Source organism: Jaculus jaculus, chromosome 2 (genome assembly GCF_020740685.1).
Source record: "Jaculus jaculus isolate mJacJac1 chromosome 2, mJacJac1.mat.Y.cur, whole genome shotgun sequence".
NCBI lineage: Eukaryota > Metazoa > Chordata > Mammalia > Rodentia > Dipodidae > Jaculus > Jaculus jaculus.
This window is the reverse complement of record NC_059103.1, coordinates 158478587-158498960: the sequence shown is the minus strand read 5'-3', so window position 1 is coordinate 158498960 and position 20374 is coordinate 158478587. Positions and strand designations below refer to the sequence as shown.

Here is a 20374-nt window from a genome sequence, read left to right as displayed (position 1 = left end):
TGAGTATTTTTGGCATTTTTATAGAATATCAGGTGGCTATAGCTACTCGAGCTTACATCTGGGTCCTCTATTCTGTTCCACTGATCTACATGTCTGTTTTTGTGCCAGTACCATGCTGTTTTTGTTACTATGGCTCTGTAGTATAGGTTAAAATCAGGTATGGTGATACCACCAGCCTCTTTTTTGTTGCTCAGTATTATTTTAGATATTCGAGGTTTTTTGTGATTCCAAATGAATTTTTGGATTGTTTTTTCTATTTCCATGAAGAAAGCCTTTCGAATTTTGATAGGGATTGCATTAAATGTGTAGATTGATTTAGGTAAGATTGTCATTTTCACAATATTGATTCTTCCACTCCAGGATCAAGGGATGTTTCTCCACTTTCTAGTGTCTTCTGCAATTTCTTGCTTGAGTGTTTTAAAGTTTTCATTGTAGAGATTCTTTACTTCCTTGGTTAGGTTTATTCCAAGGTACTTTATTATTTTTATGCAGTTGTGAACAGGAGTGATTCTCTGATTTCATCCTCTGTGTGTTTGTTGTTAGCATATATGAAGGCTACTGATTTCTTTGTATTTATTTTGTATCCTGCTACATTGCTGTAGGTTTTGATCAGCTCTAACAGTTTGTTAGTAGAGTCTTTAGGGTCCTTTATGTATAGAATCATGTCATCTGCAAATAATGATAACTTGAGCTCTTCCTTTCCAATTTGTATTCCTTTTATGTGTGTCTCTTGCCTTATTGCTATGGCTAAGACTTCCAAAACTATATTAAATAAAAGTGGGGATAGTGGACACCCTTGTCTTGTTCCTGATTTTAGTGGAAAAGCTTCCAGTTTTTCCCCATTTAGTAATATGTTGGCTGTAGGCTTGTCATAAATAGCCTTTATTATACTGAGACATGTTCCTTCTATTCCAAGTCTCTGTAGGACTTTTATCATGAAGGGATGTTGGATTTTGTCAGATGCTTTCTCTGTGTCTAATGAGATGATCATGTGATTTTTGTCCTTCAACCTGTTTATGTAATGTATTACATTTATAGATTTGCTTATGTTGAACCATCCCTGCATCTCTGGGATAAAGCCTACTTGGTCAAGGTGAATGATCATTTTGATATACTCTCGTATTCTGTTTGCCAATATTTTGTTGAGAATTTTTGCATCTATGTTCATGAGGGAGATTGGTCTGTAATTTTCTTTTTTTGTTCTATCTTTGCCTGGTTTTGGTATCAGAGTGATGCTGGCCTTATAGAAGGAGTTTGGTAGAATTCCTTCTTTTTCTATTTCCTGGAAAAGCTTAAGAAGCAATGGTGTTAGCTCTTCCTTAAAAGTCTGGTAAAATTCAGCAGTGAATCCATCTGGGCCTGGGCTTTTTTTAGTTGGGAGATTATTGATAAGTTTTCGGATCTCCATGTTTGTTATAGGTCTATTTAAGTGATTAATCTCATTTTGATTTAATTTAGGTAGGTCATATAGATCAAGGAAATCATCCATTTCTTTCAGATTTTCATACTTTGTGGAATATATGCTTTTATAGTATGTCCCTATGATTTTTTGAATTTCTCTGGCATCTGTTGTGATGTTACCTTGTTCATCTCTGATTTTATTAATTTGTGTCTCTTTGCTTTTTCTTTTGGTCAGATTTGCTAAGGGTTTATCAATCTTGTTTATCCTTTCAAAGAACCAACTCTTTGTTTCATTAATTCTTTGGATTGTTCTTTTTGTTTCTATTTCATTAATTTCTGCCCTAATTATTATTATTTCTTCCTGTCTACTGATTTTTGGTTTCCCTTGTTCTTTTTCCAAGGCTTTAAGGTGAAGCATTATGTTGTTTACTTGCGACTTTTATAATTTCTTAATATAGGCGCTTAAGGCTATAAATTTATCTCTTAGAACTGCCTTCATTGTGTCCCAGAGATTTTGTTATGTTGTGTTCTCATTATCATTTGACTCTACAAATTTTTTGATTTCCTTCTTCATTTCTTCATTGACCCATTCATCATTTAGTAGTGTATTGTTTATTTTCCATGATTTTGTGTATGTTCTATAGCCTTTCTTGCTACTGATTTGTAGTTTAATTCCATTGTGGTCAGATAGAATGCAAGGAATTATTTCAATCTTCCTGAATTTGTTAAGATTTGCTTTGTGTCCTAATATATGGTCTATTTTAGAGAATGTTCCATGTGCTGCTGAAAAGAATGTATATTCTGCAGCCTTTGGATGAAATGTCCTGTATATATCTGTTAAGTCCATTCCTTCTATGACCTCATTTAATCCAGATGCCTCTCTGTCTATTTTTTCCCGGGATGACCAGTCACTTGATGAGAGTGGGGTGTTAAAGTCACCCACCACCACTGTGTTTGGTGTTATCTGTGACCTTAGTTCTAATAGTGTTTGTTTGACAAATTTGGGAGCCCCCATGTTAGGTGCATATATGTTTAGGATTGTAATGTCCTCCTGTTGGAGTGTGCCCTTAATCAATATAAAGTGACCTTCCTTATCTTTCTTGACTAATGTTGGACTAACGTCTACCCTGTCCGATATTAGGATAGCAACCCCTGCTTGTTTCCTATGCCCATTTGCTTGAAACACCGTCTTCCAACCTTTCACCGTAATATAATGTCTATCCTTTGTAGAAAGGTGAGTTTCTTGGAGACAACAAATTGTACGATCCTGTTTTTTAACTCAGTCTGCGAATCTATGTCTTTTTTGGGGGCATTGAGGCCATTGATATTAAGAGATATTATTGAAAGGTGTGTATTTATGTTTGCCTTTTCTTTTTTTTTTTTTTTTTGTGGTTCTGGTTCTACCTGTGCTCTCTTCTGTTAACTAGTATTTGAGTATTGCTTGTTTTTTCTAAGTTCCTTATATGTGTGCTTTTCCTTTTCTTCAGCATGGAGGATTCTATCAAGTATTTTCTGTAAAGCTGGTTTTGTCTTCAAATACTCCTTTAACCTGCTTTTGTCATGGAATGTCCTTATTTCTCCATCTATTTGAATGGATAACTTTGCAGGATAAAGTAACCTTGGTTGACAGTTGTTATCTTTCAGAACTTGGAATATATCACCCCAAACCCTTCTGGCTTTAAAAGTTTGTGTTGAATAATCTGCTGTAATCCTGATGGTCTTACTTTTGTAGGTAACTTGATTTTTCTCTCTAACTGCTTTCAATATTTTTTCTTTGGTGTGTGTGTTTGGAAGTTTGATTATAATATGGTTAGGAGAGGTTCTTTCCAGGATTTGTCTGGCTGGGGTTCTAAAGGCTTCCTGTATCTGTATCAGCACCTCTTTCCCAATTTGGGGGAAATTTTCTTCTATGATTTTGTTGAAGACACCTACTATGCCTTTTGAGTGAAATTCTTCTCCTTCTACTATGCCCTGAATTCTAATATTTGATCTTTTCATAGTGTCCAGAATATCTTGAAATTCCCACTCATACTTTTCTATAAGTTTGTCTTTCTCTTTGTTGGCCTGTATTAGATCTGCCACCTGGTCTTCTAGCTTAGATATTCTGTCCTCTCCTTCATCCATTCTACTGGTGAGATTTTCTACAGAGTTTTTTATTTCATTAACTGTGTTCTTCATTGCTAATAATTCTGACTGGTTTTTCTTTATTATTTCTATTTCCTTATTTATGTCTTGTATTACCTTCTTTATTTCATGAAATTGGTGTCCCGCATCTTCTTTGATTCCTTTGATTTCCTCTTTAAGTTCCTCTTTGACTGCTTTGATTTGTTCTCTGACTTCTTTGAACATATTTACAATCATTCTTTTGAAATCTTTTTCAGGCATTTCCTCTAACTCATTCTCACTGGAGGTCATTTCTGATGCATTATTACTTTTAGGTGGATTTATATCATCTTGGTTTTAATGTTTCTTGTGTTATAATATATATATTTTTGCATCTTGGACTAGGTTAATGCTTGGATTTTCTAGCTAGCTGGATATTCTTAGCTGTATCAATTGATTTGATGTTATATATTTTCAGGGTAGGACCTTAAGGTGTTAGATGTGGCTCTTAAGACTCTGAGAGTATCTACAAACATGCTCCTAAGGGTTGAGTTTCCCTGCTATGGGAGTATTCAAGTAGGCTGAGTGGAATAAAACACAGGTAGATTCTAAAATTTAACTAAACACTGTACCCATTCAGTCAAAAACAGCCCCAAGTATGTATGCCAGAGTAGTTATTATAACAACCAGATACTCTGTCAACATAGACATTAAGATTTCTGGTCTGTTGAGGGATCCCAGTCAGCTTGTGACCAAGTGTGACCCTTCCCTGGTGCAAATCCAGTTACCTTGGATGAGTTTTGTCTCAGTCAAGTTGCTGCCTGGGTCGTCGGGCTGCTGTTCTGATTTCTGGAGTTGGGCACTGGCTTTTCCTGTGGGGCAAACCAAGCCTGGCAACTGTGGCCCTGTAGATCATCACCCCCACTGCTGGAACTGCTGCTGCAAAAGCTGCCTCTGCTGGGTCTGTCAGCAGCTCAAGCTGCTGCTGCTGGGCCCACTGCTGCTGTTGCCTCTGCTGCTGCTGCTGCTGTAGCTGCCACTTCTGGAACCACTGCTGTTGCTGAAGCTGCTGCTGCTGGGTCTGCTGTTGTTGCCGCTGCTGGGTCTGCTGCTGCTGGGGCTGCTGGTACCGGTTCCCGAGCTGCTGATGTTGCTGCTAAACTCTGCTCCTGCTTGGGTCCTGCTGTCAGCTCAAGTTGGCGTGGCTGGGTCCCGGGACACTGCTCTGTTCACTGGAGCTGGGCTCAGGCGGTGGGGGAGGGGAGGGAGCCGCAGCTGCTGTGGTTCTCTCACTGTTCCACGTGTTCCTCTACCTCACGTTCTGCTCCTCTGTTGCTCACTGCTGCTCTCCCTTCACGTTTCCTGAGTTGCACAGAGCACAGGTGTGAGGGGAAGCTCCCGCACCTGGCTTTTCCTGTGGCTGAAGCTGAGTCTGGCAGCTTTCAGGTGCGCCCCACCACTGCCGCGGTTGGTGGAGCTGCTGGGGTTGCTTTTGCCAGCCTGTGTGGGCTCTGGATGCTCTGGATCTCTCCTACTTCTCTGCTGCTGCTTCAATTTCCTATACACCTCACTTTTTAGTAAAAGTGTGTATTTTGCTGAGTTTCTTTGGTCTTTTTTTTCCCCCAGGTTGCTTTGGCGTGATACCTATGCCGCCATCTTAACCAGAAGTCTCAATATTTATTTTTACTTAAGGATATTATGTGATAGATTTTTGAACAAGTGATTACATACTAGTGGCCATTACTAAAATCTAGCCTAAAAATGTTGTTGTTTTAATTTTACTGTGCTGTTTCATGAGGTGATTTGTTTTACCATTTCTTGTTGTTAACACTTCCAGAACATGAAAAAATCCAGTTTATCACAATCCTAATATAGGTGTAGAATTGAAATGCTATAACAGAAAATTAATCCTTACGTCAGTTGGTGAGGACACAGGAACACCCATGTTGCTAGATGTTATCCAAGGGATTGTTAGATCAAAAAAAAGATCCAAGAGAATTGAAAGAAAGGCAATTAATTCTTTGGGTTAGAGGACATTTACTGCCTTCTATCAAAATGCCTCAGTATTAGTGAAGACAGTCTATATGTATAATTTCTAAACTGTGATAAGTGCTTGAATTTATGTTGTGCATTAGTTAAGATCCTCATTGCTATGAGAACCCCACAGAAATAAGGCTTTTGGATTCCAAGTGATTTCACCCCATGAGAATGAGGAGGGTAGGGCAGATTTGCATATCCTCTTCAAGTCTTGATTGACAGGGTGCAGAGGAGAGCAGGCCATGTTCTTCAAAGACTTTCCTTAATTGCTTACTTCCACTAGCCAGGTCCTACCTCCTAAAGGCTCTGTAGCCTTCAGAATAATGGCAACTCAGAACCCCATGTTGAAAATGGGAACTTATATGAGGCTTTTCAGCCTCAAGGAAAAATTTAAATTTAGAATAAATAGAACGTGGGAAATATTAACATTTGAATATTAAGCAAAATAAACCAAGCTCAGAAAGGAAAAGCTAGAGAGGGGAAAGAGAATAGATCAGAGAAAATAGATTCCTAGCTGCTTGGTAAGGAAAGTACTTTAATGGTCCTTTATTCAGCACATAAGGACAAAGAATCTTTTAGTTGGAAGGACTTGATTACCCCAAGACAGAAAATGTCAGAACATTGTTAGGTTTGAAATCAACTTTCAGCAGAGTGAAAAGTGATTGCAGGCTGTTTGTTAGACATACCAAAAAGGAAATGATGAGCACAGTGAACAGTTTTCAATCAACAAAACAAATTACTGAAGTATGCCTGTTTTATTTTATTTTATTTTTTTAGTATTACCATACTATGGCAATTAGGAAAAAAAATAGGGTTATAATTTTCCTCTCTTTGGATGTCACTCTTAAAGAGAATGATGATTTTACTGTTAAAAGAAACATAAGGTCAAAGAAGAATGACATTATAGGGCTTGAGTGACTACCTGCAAAGGTTTTCACAATAAAAGGAAAGGATAGTCCAGAGGAAATCTTTCAGTAATATGAGGGCATGGGCATAAAAACAATTAGGCATACAGAATGTCTAAAAAATAGCAATGTTTTAGCCTGGAATAAAGACAGAGCCTTTGATTCCCAAGGGAAGAACCCCTGATGTAAAATTGTTGTTTTCTTTTTTTAATTGCTAAGTTGTAGATAATTTTTTAAGTTAACTCACAGATGTTTGCTATATTGTTAAGCAGATTTTCTACTTTATTTTTAAAAGTCAAAATTTCAACAATTCTTGAGTAGCTCCTCTTCATTATTATTCACTTTTGAAAATAGCACTGATGTTTCACAAACAATGCCAATATTCCATATCCAAATGCTACTGAGATATTTCAAAAATTTATTGCATACATTTAGTGTGCTGATAGATATATACCCCAATTCCATATTAATTAATATATTCTGCACTTGCACTTATATCAAACAGGCAACAAATATTGGGTGTTCAAGGATACAACTCTTCAACCTGGTTATCCTCATGACCTAATTACTCTTGGAAGTGGAATTCCTCCTCATGGGATTGATTCAGCCATTTGGTGGGAAGATGTTGGGAAAACCTATTTCTTCAAAGGTGACAGGTCAGTATAAATGTCACATGAAAAAGCCTGTTAACCAGAGATTTAAGAAGTCAGTGTTTATATTCTATCATAAACTTGCTGTTAATAATCTGTATGTAAGTAAAACATAAGAGTCAATTCAAGAAAACTGTTGAAAATGTACTTAAATAATACTTAAGATTAATCTTCAGAGGATCCATTTAAAAATTGTGACATCCTAATAAATATATGCATGTATAACAGCTTATATTCTTTCTTTTCCCATGAACTTTATAAAAAGCTTTGTAGACAGTATAAAGATGTGCCCTTGTAATAGGTTTTGCTTATATTTTCACTTATATTTAGAAAAAAAGTATACACAAAGTTTGCATATTTTAATATTCAAGGTTAAATTTTTATATTTTGCCCAAAATTAATTATAATAATAATTTTAAATAACATTGAACTAATTTTATTTTTCTTATGAGTTCTATTTTTAATTATTTATTTATTTGAAAAAGAGAGAGAAAGAGACAGATAGAGAGAGAGAAGGGACCCTGCAGGGACTCCAGCTATTCCAAACGAACTCCAGACACATCTGGCATACATGGAAATGGAGTGTCTAAAAGGTTAAATGACTGTCCAATGATGTATATTCAAGCTCACGTTCTAGTTAGAGATTGATTCGGCATCTGGCTTAAATGGGTACTGAGAAATCAAACCTGGGTCCTCAGGCATTGCAAGCAAAAGCCTCAACCACTAAACCATCTTTCCAGCCTGAGTTCTATTTCTTAACAAAGCTATTTATTTAAATACTGGCTAACAGATTTTGGGATTGTCAATAAGCTACCACTGGAATAAATAATTTAGCTAGAAATGTAACATTCCTTCCCTGCTCTTTTACTCTCTCTTTGTATTAGTTAGACATATTATAGCCCTGAATTTTGACAGATCGTACATTATAAAGTATTCCACTTAGAAACTGTACTTTTATAAATATAAATGTATATTAAGTAGAAGAAAACAATCAAATTAAAAATTAATTGCAAATGTAGTATCTGGGAAACAAAGTGGAACCCATAAGTAGCTTGCTTTCCTTCCTTTATAGAAAGCTGAAATATGGCATTGTACTGCTTTTTTGTAAGTATTTTTTAAGTATACAATATGAAAAACAAAATTTAATATCTAATATGCTAGTAGAGTTTTTTATATTTTCTTTGCATGAAATAATCCTATTAAAATATTTTCAGATTTTGAAGAAAAAAATGTTAAAAATTTAATTTAATTTTTATATGTGTAACTTATAATTACAAGTTATTTCAAACATTTATCTTTATTAAAAAATGATATTTGACCTCCAGGGATAAGAAGTAATATTTAAAATTTATTATCATTATATATATATATCCATATGATATATCCATATCATCATATATATATTATATATATATATATATATACACATATATATATATATGATATATATGATATATATACACACACACACATATGACATCTTTGTATGGAAATTTCATGCAATGTAGTAAATTTAAGGCTATGCTAAAATATTTTTCTAAATCACAGACAAAGAGGATATACTAAGGAAATGCAATTATAGCCATAGAAAGTAAGTGACTCCAGAATGAGAGAATGAGGCTTAGTATGAAAAGAAATGAAAATTTTTTCCACAAAATAGTGATCACAAATGAAAATAAATCTGCAGATTTATAGTAAGTGTTATTGTTGCTGATCTGAGATAGTGTCCATACATAGCAGAGGCTTGCAACCTTTCTTCCTGAATGCTAAGATTATAAGTATGTGATATCATATCCAGCTACTACTTTCTTTAAAATGTTACAATGTTGTTTAATTCTCCAACTAATTTTGTTTGAATATGATCTCTAGGACAAAGTACAAATCTGCAGGGATAAAGACAAAAGTCTGAAGAGATAGCTTGGAGAAGTTAGCTTCTAAGAGACAGAAAATAAGATTTCAGCTTTCCCTTAACAGTTTCAACACTAATTTAATAGATATGAATAAAAAAGTGCCATCTTGTTATGAGATAGCTCCCTTTCCTGTGTTATATGGTTATTTTAAAAATCTTCAAATTCAATTTTTTTGTGTTTGGTTTTTCAAGGTAGAGTCCACTCTAACCCAGACTGACCTGGAATTCACTATGTACTCTCAGGGTGTTCTCAAATTAATGTTTAACAGCTGGATAGTTTCTTATAGACTAAATATAGGCTACCTCAAATTAGTGAAATCAATCAATGCTAGATGGAAATTTATAGTAGAATAAACAAACAGAAGCATATTTTACTTTATTTATTGCATACCTAAAAAGCTATATGAAAGATAGTATAAAATACATAGAAATATTTTTTATAATTTTATTGGTTCTTAAAATACTGAGAGTAGGATTCTTAACAATTTCTAAATAGGTAATCTTATATGCTATGTAATGAGTTACAGATATTTTTAATCAGATTACTTCATAGTTGTATCTCCATATAGTTCCATAATTGCATTTATTAATTCATTGAGTCCAGATGGAAAGCCTACCTAACTGTCTAACTGCCTTCAGCATGAGTGTGAGGAAGTCCATTCACATTCAGTAACTTAAATATCTTCTTCCCTAAGACCTGTGTACTGATCTGGACCAACACATTATTATTTTATTTTAAGATTAATTTAAAAAAATTAAATGCATGCTATTATGGAAAAAAATGTGATCAACAATAAAAGCATAGTAGTAGGAAAGACCACAAAGCCTTTGTTCTCATAGCACTTATAATTGGAAGAGACACAACAAATAAACAAATTAAGGGCCTTGTTTTCTTATTGAGAAATGTTACCTAGCAGTACAGCATGATTATGATATGACATAGATTCATGAATGGTGAGTTTTTGAGAAGTTATTGGGGAACTTGGAAACAGCCTCACTGATGAATGGTCCAGTGGAACTGAGTTTCAGGCTCAGCCCCAAGGAGCTCTCCTTACCAAGGTGTTGGCATGGGTGAAAGTGTGCAGAGACTATAATTTAGGCATGAAGATGGAATGTTCAAAACCAGTAGAAAGTATGACATGTTGAACATGGTGCATAAGAGGAAGGAGTGATCAAGTAGGAAAACAGAGGCCAGTTCACACAGTATCAGGGAGGACATGGTTGTGAGGTTGGGACTGTTTGTTTAAGTATACTGGATAGGCATTGGAGGGTTTTCAACAGGCAAGTGACATATTGTATTTATTTACAGACATCATTTTGGCTCATATGTAAAGAATGTGCTTCAAGAGTGGAAGCAAGAGGGATATTTGGGAAGATAATGAAGGATACAACAGTAGTCCACATAATACCAGCAGAAGAGATAGGTGGCTTCTAGGGTATAGGCTGTAAGGGTCCGGGCTTCTTCCCTGAAGTAATCTAATAGGCATTAGTGTGTCTGAAGATGGAGGGAGATAGGGCAGAGATCTTTGGTTAAGAGATTTAGACATTATGTTCATATTTCAGATGGTTCATCTGAGGTGCATGTTTATATGCCATTTTAGGGAAATGAATTGGGTAAGTGGGTAAGGAAGTTTGCCTGTTGGTGGAAAGATCTATCAAAGATCACAGATGGGAGAGTAATTTACATATGGGAGCTACTAGAAGCAGAGGTCCCCACCAATTCTTCTAAGCATAGTGATAACCAAAGAGTAGAGGCAAAGATGGTTTTTAAAATAGAACTCTGTAATTTCATATTAAAATATCTGATTCATATATAGCATGTAACTCATTTCCTCATATCCTACTTGCCCTTTCATACTACACTATAATTTGGTACTTGAATTTATTTGTGATTTTCATAACATTTAGCTCTAAAATGCTATCTTTCTAAGTCATCTGTCAGCATTTTGAACAAACATACCCAAGATTCTGGTGCCATATTTTATCCAAAGCTCAAGTATTGAGAATTGTAAGATATTATAGTTAAAAATATAAAATTATGATCTACTGCTTAACAAGTAGTTTTATTCATTCTATAGTATCATGAAAGTTACTTTATATTGTATGTTTTTAAAAATATATTTCTGGGGCTGGAGAGATGGCTTAGTGGTTAAGCGCTTGCCTGTGAAGCCTAAGGACCCCGGTTCGAGGCTCGGTTCCCCAGGTCCCACGTTACCCAGATGCACAAGGGGGCACACGCATCTGGAGTTCGTTTGCAGAGGCTGGAAGCCCTGGCGCGCCCATTCTCTCTCTCTCCCTCTCTCTGTCTTTCTCTCTGTGTCTGTCGCTCTCAAATAAATAAATAAATAATAAAATAAAATTAAAAAAAAATATATATTTCTGTGGAGCTAGACTTTAAATTATATTTTTGTAGTATAACAAATTGAAACATGTTTTTGGTTACAGAAGGAATTTTGACTCTAGAATTGAAAATCTACACCAACTCACTAACTCATGTGAACTTAGCCTTGCATATTCTTGGCTTTTAGTTTAGAATTCATTACCCAGCACTATTTTATTGAAATATTTCATTCTAGAATTTTCTGATTCATTATTTTAGCATAGTAAAACTTTTCAAACTTTTTTTGCTCTTGCATGAACAGCCTATGCTATATAGGAATATGATTCAAGATTAAGTATGAGTATAATTAACAAATCTTTTTTTACCATGATTTATTTTTTTTTAATTTTTTTTAAATTTATTTGAGAGTGACAGACATAGAGAGAAAGACAGATAGAGGGAGAGAGAGAGAATGGGCGCGCCAGGGCGTCCAGCCTCTGCAAACGAACTCCAGATGCATGCGCCCCCTTGTGCATCTGGCTACTGTGGGACCTGGGGAACCGAGCCTTGAATCGGGGTCCTTAGGCTTCACAGGCAAGCGCATAACCACTAAGCCATCTCTCCAGCCCCCATGATTTATTTTGAAATATCTATAAAGATGAATTTTCTCAAAGAATCACCTGATGTTATAATTCTATATTAAAGAAAACTGAAGAAACAGATTAAAAAAAGTAATTTATAATCCTTTGTCATTCACTACACCTTCTGCTCAAAATTCCATCTTTTTCTCCACTGTAATATTTAAAGTTTAGAATCCCTTACCATAGTCAATTTGAAGTATTCAAATCTGACTATGCCTTTTTGTTGTTAATGAACCTGTAATTTAATTTTTCTTAAGATAAAAATATAGTAATAAGTTTTTTTTTTTGCTTATGTTGAAATATGTTCAGATATTTTGGAGATTAAAATACATATGAGTAAGCCTCAGGACCTTTTATCACATCATTTATTTGTGTATATGCATGTGTGTGTTATATAGGCATGCATGGGTCTCTTGCCACTGCAAATGAATGTTAAGCATATGTGCCCCTTTGCATTCAGCTTTATGTGGGTGCTGCAGTATTGAACCCAGTTCAGTACACTTTTCAAGAAATTGCCTTTAACCAAGAAGCCATTCCCATAGTCCCTCAGTAACTTTTATAAGATAACCCTGGATGTGAACATTTCTAGTTATATTTCAAAACAGGAGCTATAGGTCCAGAGAGATTGCTCAGTGGTTAAATTCACTTGCTTGCCAAACCTGCCAGCCAGGTTTCAATTTCCAAGTACCCATGAAAAGGAGATGCATAAGTGACACATGAATATGGAATTTATTTGTAGTGGCAAGAGGCCATGACATGCCCATTCTCCCCTCCCCACTCTTTCTTGAAAATATAACTTTTTTAAATTTATAAACTGTGCAACAAAGCTAACTTGCAGCAGACAACTTGAACATTTAGATTTTGATTCACTTTTAAAATTGTGAAATTATCCCAAATTTTAATTTACATTATCTCCTAGGAGAATTTTTTTTTTAAATTTTGACAAATTCAACAAAATTGTTTCTATAAAATATCTAATGAAAATTTCTCTCTTTGAATAACTTCTTAAGATATAATCACAATAAAGGTTATGTGGCTGTCAAGTACTATAGTTATTCCAATAAGTATGGATGGGTGTTTGGTCTATGACTGAATAGAAAACAACAGGAAGAAAAAAAAATATATATATATACCCAAACAAATGAACACCGATGTTTGAATGAAAACACAAATAGCAGAGACTCTGACAAAGGTACAGTAAGAACGCTACATCAAGGAAAGTACTGGCAGCAACTTGGTTTCATATCATTCTAAACTTGAATTGAAGATGGTAAATTTTAATTTCAATTCTAGTGTATACAAAGAGAGAAAAGATGGCTCATTTATCAAATGATGGCCAATGCTGTGTCAGTGATTGAACTGGATAATTATATATACTATTACTATGGTTATGATATCAGAGAGAACATGCTATACAATATGAGATAACAGAGGGATGTAGATGAAATAATGTATTATATACACTTACTTTGCCATAATAAAATGCTGCTTAAAGTATAGATTATACATTGTGAATTAATACTACTCAGAAATTAACCTGATTTCTAAACATATAATGAAATTTCTTTTCTCCTCTTCATGTTATATTGAAGATGGAAGAATATATTAATATTCCAGATATTGCCTGATTGAGATATTGAGGAATTTTTAGAAATACCTTCTGCTCAAAATACCACAACTCTATAGAGAAAGAAGCCTTCATTTAACTAGCAAAAAAAGAATATCCAGAATAGAAAATACTCCATTTATTTCTAATTTCTGGTAAAATAGCCAATCAAAGGCTAAGTAAGTGCATCATTTTCTCAAAGCATGTTTGTCTGTACTTTTCAGTGTTCCAGTGGAGACTTTCCTGAACTCTATATTATCAACCCAATTTCAATCCAATTAAAATTAACACAAACTCGGGATTCTTCAAAGTCTTACCTTCTGCTTCCATGTGGCAGCAGTATTCTTTCATTCAAAATACATAAGTCATATTCAACTTCTTTCTATCTAACATTCCATATCTTTAGTAAATCTTTTGTGCTCTTTACCAAAGTGTTTATTGTACTGTTGTAGACTGTTTCACAATGTTGGATGAACATTAAAACCAGACACAGTTTATGGGAGGAAGGGGTTTATTGAAAGCTTACAGATCCTGAGTAAAGTTCCTCAGTGGCCAATGGCAGAAGGAGCTGCTTCCATATGTCCAAACAGAAAGAAACAACCAACCAACCAGAAAAAAAGCATCAAGCACATACCTGCAGCAAGAAGGACCCCCCCCCACCCCACACCCCAGAGTTCAAACATCTCTGCATACCTTTTTGTCGGAATCCATATCCACCCTCAAAGACACCTCGTCCAGCCATGGCTGGAGACCCATGTTATAAGCCTTAATAAAACACTTGAGTTATGGAGGACATATACTTAAACCAACACATGTCCATAAACTCACATGGCCAGCAATTTAATATTAAAGCAAGTTATAACATGTCTGTTTCATTCAAGGTTGTATGTATTAAGCCATCACAATTCAGAGTATAACTCTATGGTGTACCTGTGTGATATGTATTTTTTGTGGTACTCTTACGAATTAAAGATATACCTACATAGCATAATGCACATAGATTTTATTGTTTCTTTGTTTTATTTTTTTTTCTTTGTTTTTTCGAGGTAGGGTCTCACTCTAGCCCAGGCTGACCTGGAATTCACTATGGAGTCTCAGAGTGGCCTCGAACTCATGTCAATCCTCCTACCTCTGCCTCCCGAGTGCTGGGATTAAAGGCATGCGCCACCACGCACGGCTTTTTATTGTTAATTTAGCATATTGACTAATGATTTTAACCTATGTAGGATATGTATAATAATATGCATATTAACATATACAGGAGAAGTAATAGGATATATTTTTTATACTAACTCTCTTTTTGGTGGTTTAAGGCAGTTGTTTTATAAAACAGTAACAAGCACACAGGAAGCAATATTAAGCCTACATCAAGGTTTTAATGGAAATGTAACAATGACTCCCCGTGTATGTTTTCTTTTTAGGTATTGGAGATATAGTGAAGAAATGAAAACCATGGACCCTGGCTACCCTAAGCCCATCACAGTTTGGAAAGGGATCCCTGATTCACCTCAGGGAGCCTTTGTACACAAAGAAAATGGTATGTGTCATATTGTATATATTCCTTTTCTCTAAATACATTGTTTTATTAAGTTAAATCATGCAAATGCCATACTAGAATTGTATATTCATTTATGCTTATATAATTATAATTAGCTTTCACCTCCTAGATTTACACTAAGTATTATTCTGTAGACATATTTTAACCTCAACTTATATAAATTCATTAAAAATAATACTTAACAAAATAAAGGTAAGACTTTATTATGGAGGGATATATATACTTAATGTAAATTTATCTATATAACTATTAACATTCCTAAAAATGAATAATACCAAATGTATGAGGAACAGAAATATGTCTCAGGGAATCTATTCTAAGTGCAGCTTGAAACACTGACACTTGGTAATAATTCATTTTGAGGGTTTTAATTTTCATGTACTCTGTGGCTTACATGTATCTACAAATAAGGAAGACCCTATCCAATACAGCCTGAAAAAGTGGATATGCAATGACTTCATAGAAGGAATGATAATCATGAAATCAAACACAATGAATCACTAAAATATTTTCTCCTTTTCATTTTTGCATCACTGTAAAAATCCAATGTCATAAGAAACTTCTAAGTTTTCTTTGATGCCATGAATTTAAAACTTTGTTGTTATTGCTTTACATTAAGGTAAAAATATACCTCTCTCTAATACCTACCTAGTGATATTAATGTTTCCGTTTTGGTAGTCAAGTCATATAGCTGATTAAGTTTGAACACCTGTATCAGGTATATGATATCAACTCATACTTCATTTAGCAGACCTACACAAATGTCTCTTTACTAACTCTCAGCTATTTTAAATAACTTATCCTTGTAGATAAAATTATTTACATATCTGAGGTTTTAAACAAGAACATGCTAGCACCAACAAACATGTTCTAATACACTGTCTGGAAAGAATTACTTTTTATAAAACATATTTTATACATTATATATAAGTTAAAAGCAGTCTATTATATTTAGCGATTATCACTTGATCCAGACTAGACAAACTCAGGTTTTCTCAGCAGCTTCTTGAGCTCCTATGATCTTCACTTTAACTCTCATATTTTCTTTACTACATTTTACTTTTCTCATTTTCCCCAAATAACTACAATAATCAAAGTGACATTCACCCCAAGCATAACATAGCAGAAGGTATTTTTCTTCCTTGCATCCATCACTCTTCTGTTTTGTTTAAACAACAGCATAGTGTCTTAATTGTACTAAATGTACATGAAAAATATCATTCCTTTTTTTTTTTTTTTTTGAGGTAGGGTCTCACTCCACCCCACACTGACCTGGAATTCACTATGGAGTCTCACGGTAGCCTTGAACTAACAACGATCCTCCTACCTCTGTCTCCCGAGTGCTGGGATTAAAGGTGTGCACCACCACTACCAGCTAAAATATCATTTTCTTAAAATTACTTATGCATTCCACATTGCTCAAGTTTATTTTATTATTACAAGTTTAGTTTAAGGGATTTTAACATTGTTGCATTTTTTTTTTTTTTTTTCCGAGGTAGGGTCTCACTCTGGTCAAGGCTGACCTGGAATTAACTCTGTAGTCTCAGGGTGGCCTCGAACTCATGGCGATCCTCCTACCTCTGCCTCCCGAGTGCTGGGATTAAAGGCATGCGCCACCATGCCCGGCTCATTGTTGCATTTTATTTTACTATTTGCAGCCTCATGTTTAGTTGTTAAACTAGCTTTATCTCTTGGTTGTCTTGATTAGGTATACTAATTATCCACCTCAAAATTTATCTTCTAATAAAATCCGCATGTTTGATTCACACTAATATTTCTACAAAATTTAGTTTATTCACATTTACTAAACACTGATTAACTTCATACAAATAAAAAGTTAGAGCAGAAAATAGAGAAAACACACAGAGTGCTATCATTGGGGATCATCCCCTGACAACTATGATTGACTCATTCATAAAATTGCCAGTACAAAGCAATAGAAAAGTATCCACTGTGGTCCAGTCAAATATAAGGGAAAACATTTTAAAAATGTGTCCTCATTAATTTCTTTCTCAAAACGTCTTCTTACTTAGCATAACACATACGGGAGAATAACAACAAAGCTAATATTAACAAGAAAATAATTCAATTGCCTCAACATTTCTTCATTTGATATTTCTTTTGTGTATAAAATAAACCTATATTAGCAAACCAGATTATTTATGTAGAATCAAGGTATGACATATTTCTGTTGCACAGGATTCAGACTACTTCTTTTCAAATAGTTATCTTCCTCCTACTGACTAGCTTTATCATTTCTAACAAGTCTCTTCAGTAAGTATAAATTCTATTCCTATGTTTGGAGTGAGTTACTACTTTAAAAGTTCGCCTGCATTGCCAGTAAACATAGAAGTGGCAACTTATTTTCTGTGATCCTAAGAGCTTTAGAATAATAAGCTTTGGCTAGGAATAGAGGATGAGATACCTTTGGCTATTAGCTTCCAGCTTATAAACATAAGAATTACTTTTACCTGCATTTAAGCTCTGTTTAATTCTAAGTGAATGTTGTTGTTCATCTATAATCACCTAACATACTGTGACTTGGCAGGTCCTCAACACTTCTCCATTCAAACTTGTTGAATAATTACAGTGGATTTCACTAGACTGATTAAATACTAGCTCCTATCAGAAAAAAAAAAAAAAAAATGAATCTGTATACGCCTGTTCTCTCTTGGCGAGTAGTTCAAATAGCAAACACTCCTTTGAAACTAAAAGCCAAAGCAAATTTGTATGGCATTGAGTGAAGGGTTAGTCTAACTTATCTGATTTTTTTTTGTGATATCCAAGTTCTTTATTCTTATAGTAATACCTATTACAGCCTTTGATGCTTGAAATGCAAAGTCCTATGTTCTGACTCCAGATGAATATCCAAGTTTAAAATTCCATTTTCAGTAGAATGAAATCTTCTGTATTTATCTTTGAGCCTCAACATCTCTGCAGGAAAGTAATGGAGTGATACAGGGCAGAAAGAAAAAGTAGATATGTGCCTTAAAATGTTGACAAACAGTTCTAACACAAATATACATGCTTATATATGGCATGAGCATATCACATCCACTACTTGAAGATATAATGTTTTAGAACACTACATGTTGCCAAATTGAGTTTTACCATAACTCCTCCTCTTCCTAGATGAAATAGAAGTTACTTGGAAGTATTAAAGGTAGAATTGTGATGTGTCTATGCTTTCTTTATGAAAAGATTCATAGTGATTTTTAAGTTCTGTAAAGTTTATCTATTTGGTATGAATTTAACATTAAAATAAGTAAATATATGAAAAGGGAAAAACACAAAATAAGCATCTAGAGGCAGAAATGAGCCTAGTGCATAAAATATTGCAAACACCTAGTGCCTGTTTAATTCCTTACAGACAATAGAAAACACCTCTATTCCATTGATTTGTTATGATTTCCTGTCCAATTTTTTTTTAAAAAAAATAAGAAAACCTATTGTTTAGGAGAAGCACAAAGATTCCAGATACTAAGATGATAAGAAGGTGCCCTTGAGGTGCAAAGAGGTGAGATAGTCCTTTATGGTATATTGAACAATTTTCTCTCTAGAAGCCTAAGGATAAACAATGGGGCAGTTTATAAAGCTGTTTCAGCATCCTGTGATATCCTGTGATAGAGGTTGATATTATCACAGTAATAGGAAGTCTGGGACAGCACTACAATAACCCAGCAAAAGGATGAGGTTTTCTTTCCAGTCCAGTGTGTGTGTGTGTGTGTGTGTGTGTGTGTGTGTGCTGATCAACTCACAATTTCTGTAGGTAACTCTTATTTTAAACTGTGCTTTCCTTAAACATTATTAAGTACAAACCAATCTTGGTGGTACATACCTATAATTCCAGCACTGGAATGGCTAAGACAAGAGGCTTGCTATATGTTTGAAGACATCTTGTGCTACTTGACGAACTCTAGGCCAGCCTGAACTATAGAGTTAAACCCTGTCTCACTAAGAATTGTAGGGAAGGAAATATGGAAGAAAGGAAGGAAGAAAGGGAGGGATGGAGAAAGGAAGGAAGAAGGGATGGAGGAAGGTAAAGAGAAACAATTCCTATAGTACAGCAATCAGAGCCATTTAAGATAATTGAATTCAGGATATTGTTTTCTTCCTCTGGAAATCTGGTGGACTTAAAATGTTAGAATACATCATTAAAGATAAGTAGTCTATTTTATTAATATTTGCCTACATATACACTTTTACAACTAAATGATCTATCTTTCTATCTATATCTATATCTATATCTATATCTATATCTATATCTATATCTATATCTATATCTATATCTATCTATCTATCTATCTATCTATCTATCTATCTATCTACCTACCTACCTATCTATCTATCATCTATCTATGTATCTGTCTATCTATATCTCATGTGTTTTCTTCCTAGGCTTCACTTATTTTTACAAGGGAAAGGAGTATTGGAAATTCAACAACCAGATACTCAAGGTGGAACCTGGATATCCAAGATCTATCCTCAAGGATTTTATGGGATGTGATGGACCAACAGACCGAGATAAAGAAAGACACAGCCCACCAGATGATGTAGATATTGTCATCAAACTGGACAACACAGCCAGCACTGTGAAAGCCATAGCTATTGTCATTCCCTGCATCTTGGCCTTATGCCTCCTGGTACTGGTTTACACTGTGCTGCAGTTCAAGAGGAAAGGAACACCCCGCCACATACTGTACTGTAAACGCTCTATGCAAGAGTGGGTGTGATATAGGGATTTTTTTTCTTTCTTTCTTTTCCAGGAGTTTGTGGTAACTTGAGATTCAAGACAAGAGCTGTTATGCTGTTTCCTAGCTAGGAGCAGGCTTGTGGTAGCCTGATTCGAGGCTGGCCTTCCAAACCCAGAGGGTTGCTGGTCCTGCACATGAGTGGAAATGCACTCATGGGGAAGCTTCCATGATGCACAGTATCTGCCGTTCTTCAGTCCTTTGTCTTTCTTTGTCATTCACTTCTAGGCCTTTCCTCTGCACGCTCAATGCCCAGTAAAATTTCAGGATTAACTAAAGAAGAGGAAATAGAAGAAAAGATTCTTCTTTTATTTTTTTTTTCTTCATCTGAAGTCTGAGCCCATTTGGGAGAGAGAAAAATAACACAAAAGAGTATAACAAAAACCCATAGTTTTTTGGTTTTTTTTTTTGTTGTTGTTGTTGCTTTAAAGTAAAAGTTTAAACAACAAATCCACAATTGAACTTTCAGGATGGTGTGAAGACCCAAAACAGC

At 34.8% G+C, this 20374-nt stretch overlaps 1 protein-coding gene across 2 annotated transcripts in view; it reads left to right on the top strand.

Moving 5' to 3' along the window:
- The window catches only part of Mmp16 (matrix metallopeptidase 16), a 306078-nt gene extending 285909 nt beyond the window's left edge, over positions 1-20169 (top strand). For both annotated transcript variants that reach the window (XM_045144394.1, XM_004656918.2), the window contains 3 exons: positions 6952-7102; positions 14994-15109; positions 19529-20169. In XM_045144394.1, coding sequence (XP_045000329.1) covers positions 6952-7102; positions 14994-15109; positions 19529-19863 — 602 coding nt within the window. In that variant the 3' untranslated portion in view covers positions 19864-20169. The remainder of the gene's footprint in view (positions 1-6951; positions 7103-14993; positions 15110-19528) is intronic.
- The last annotated feature ends 205 nt before the right edge of the window (positions 20170-20374 follow it).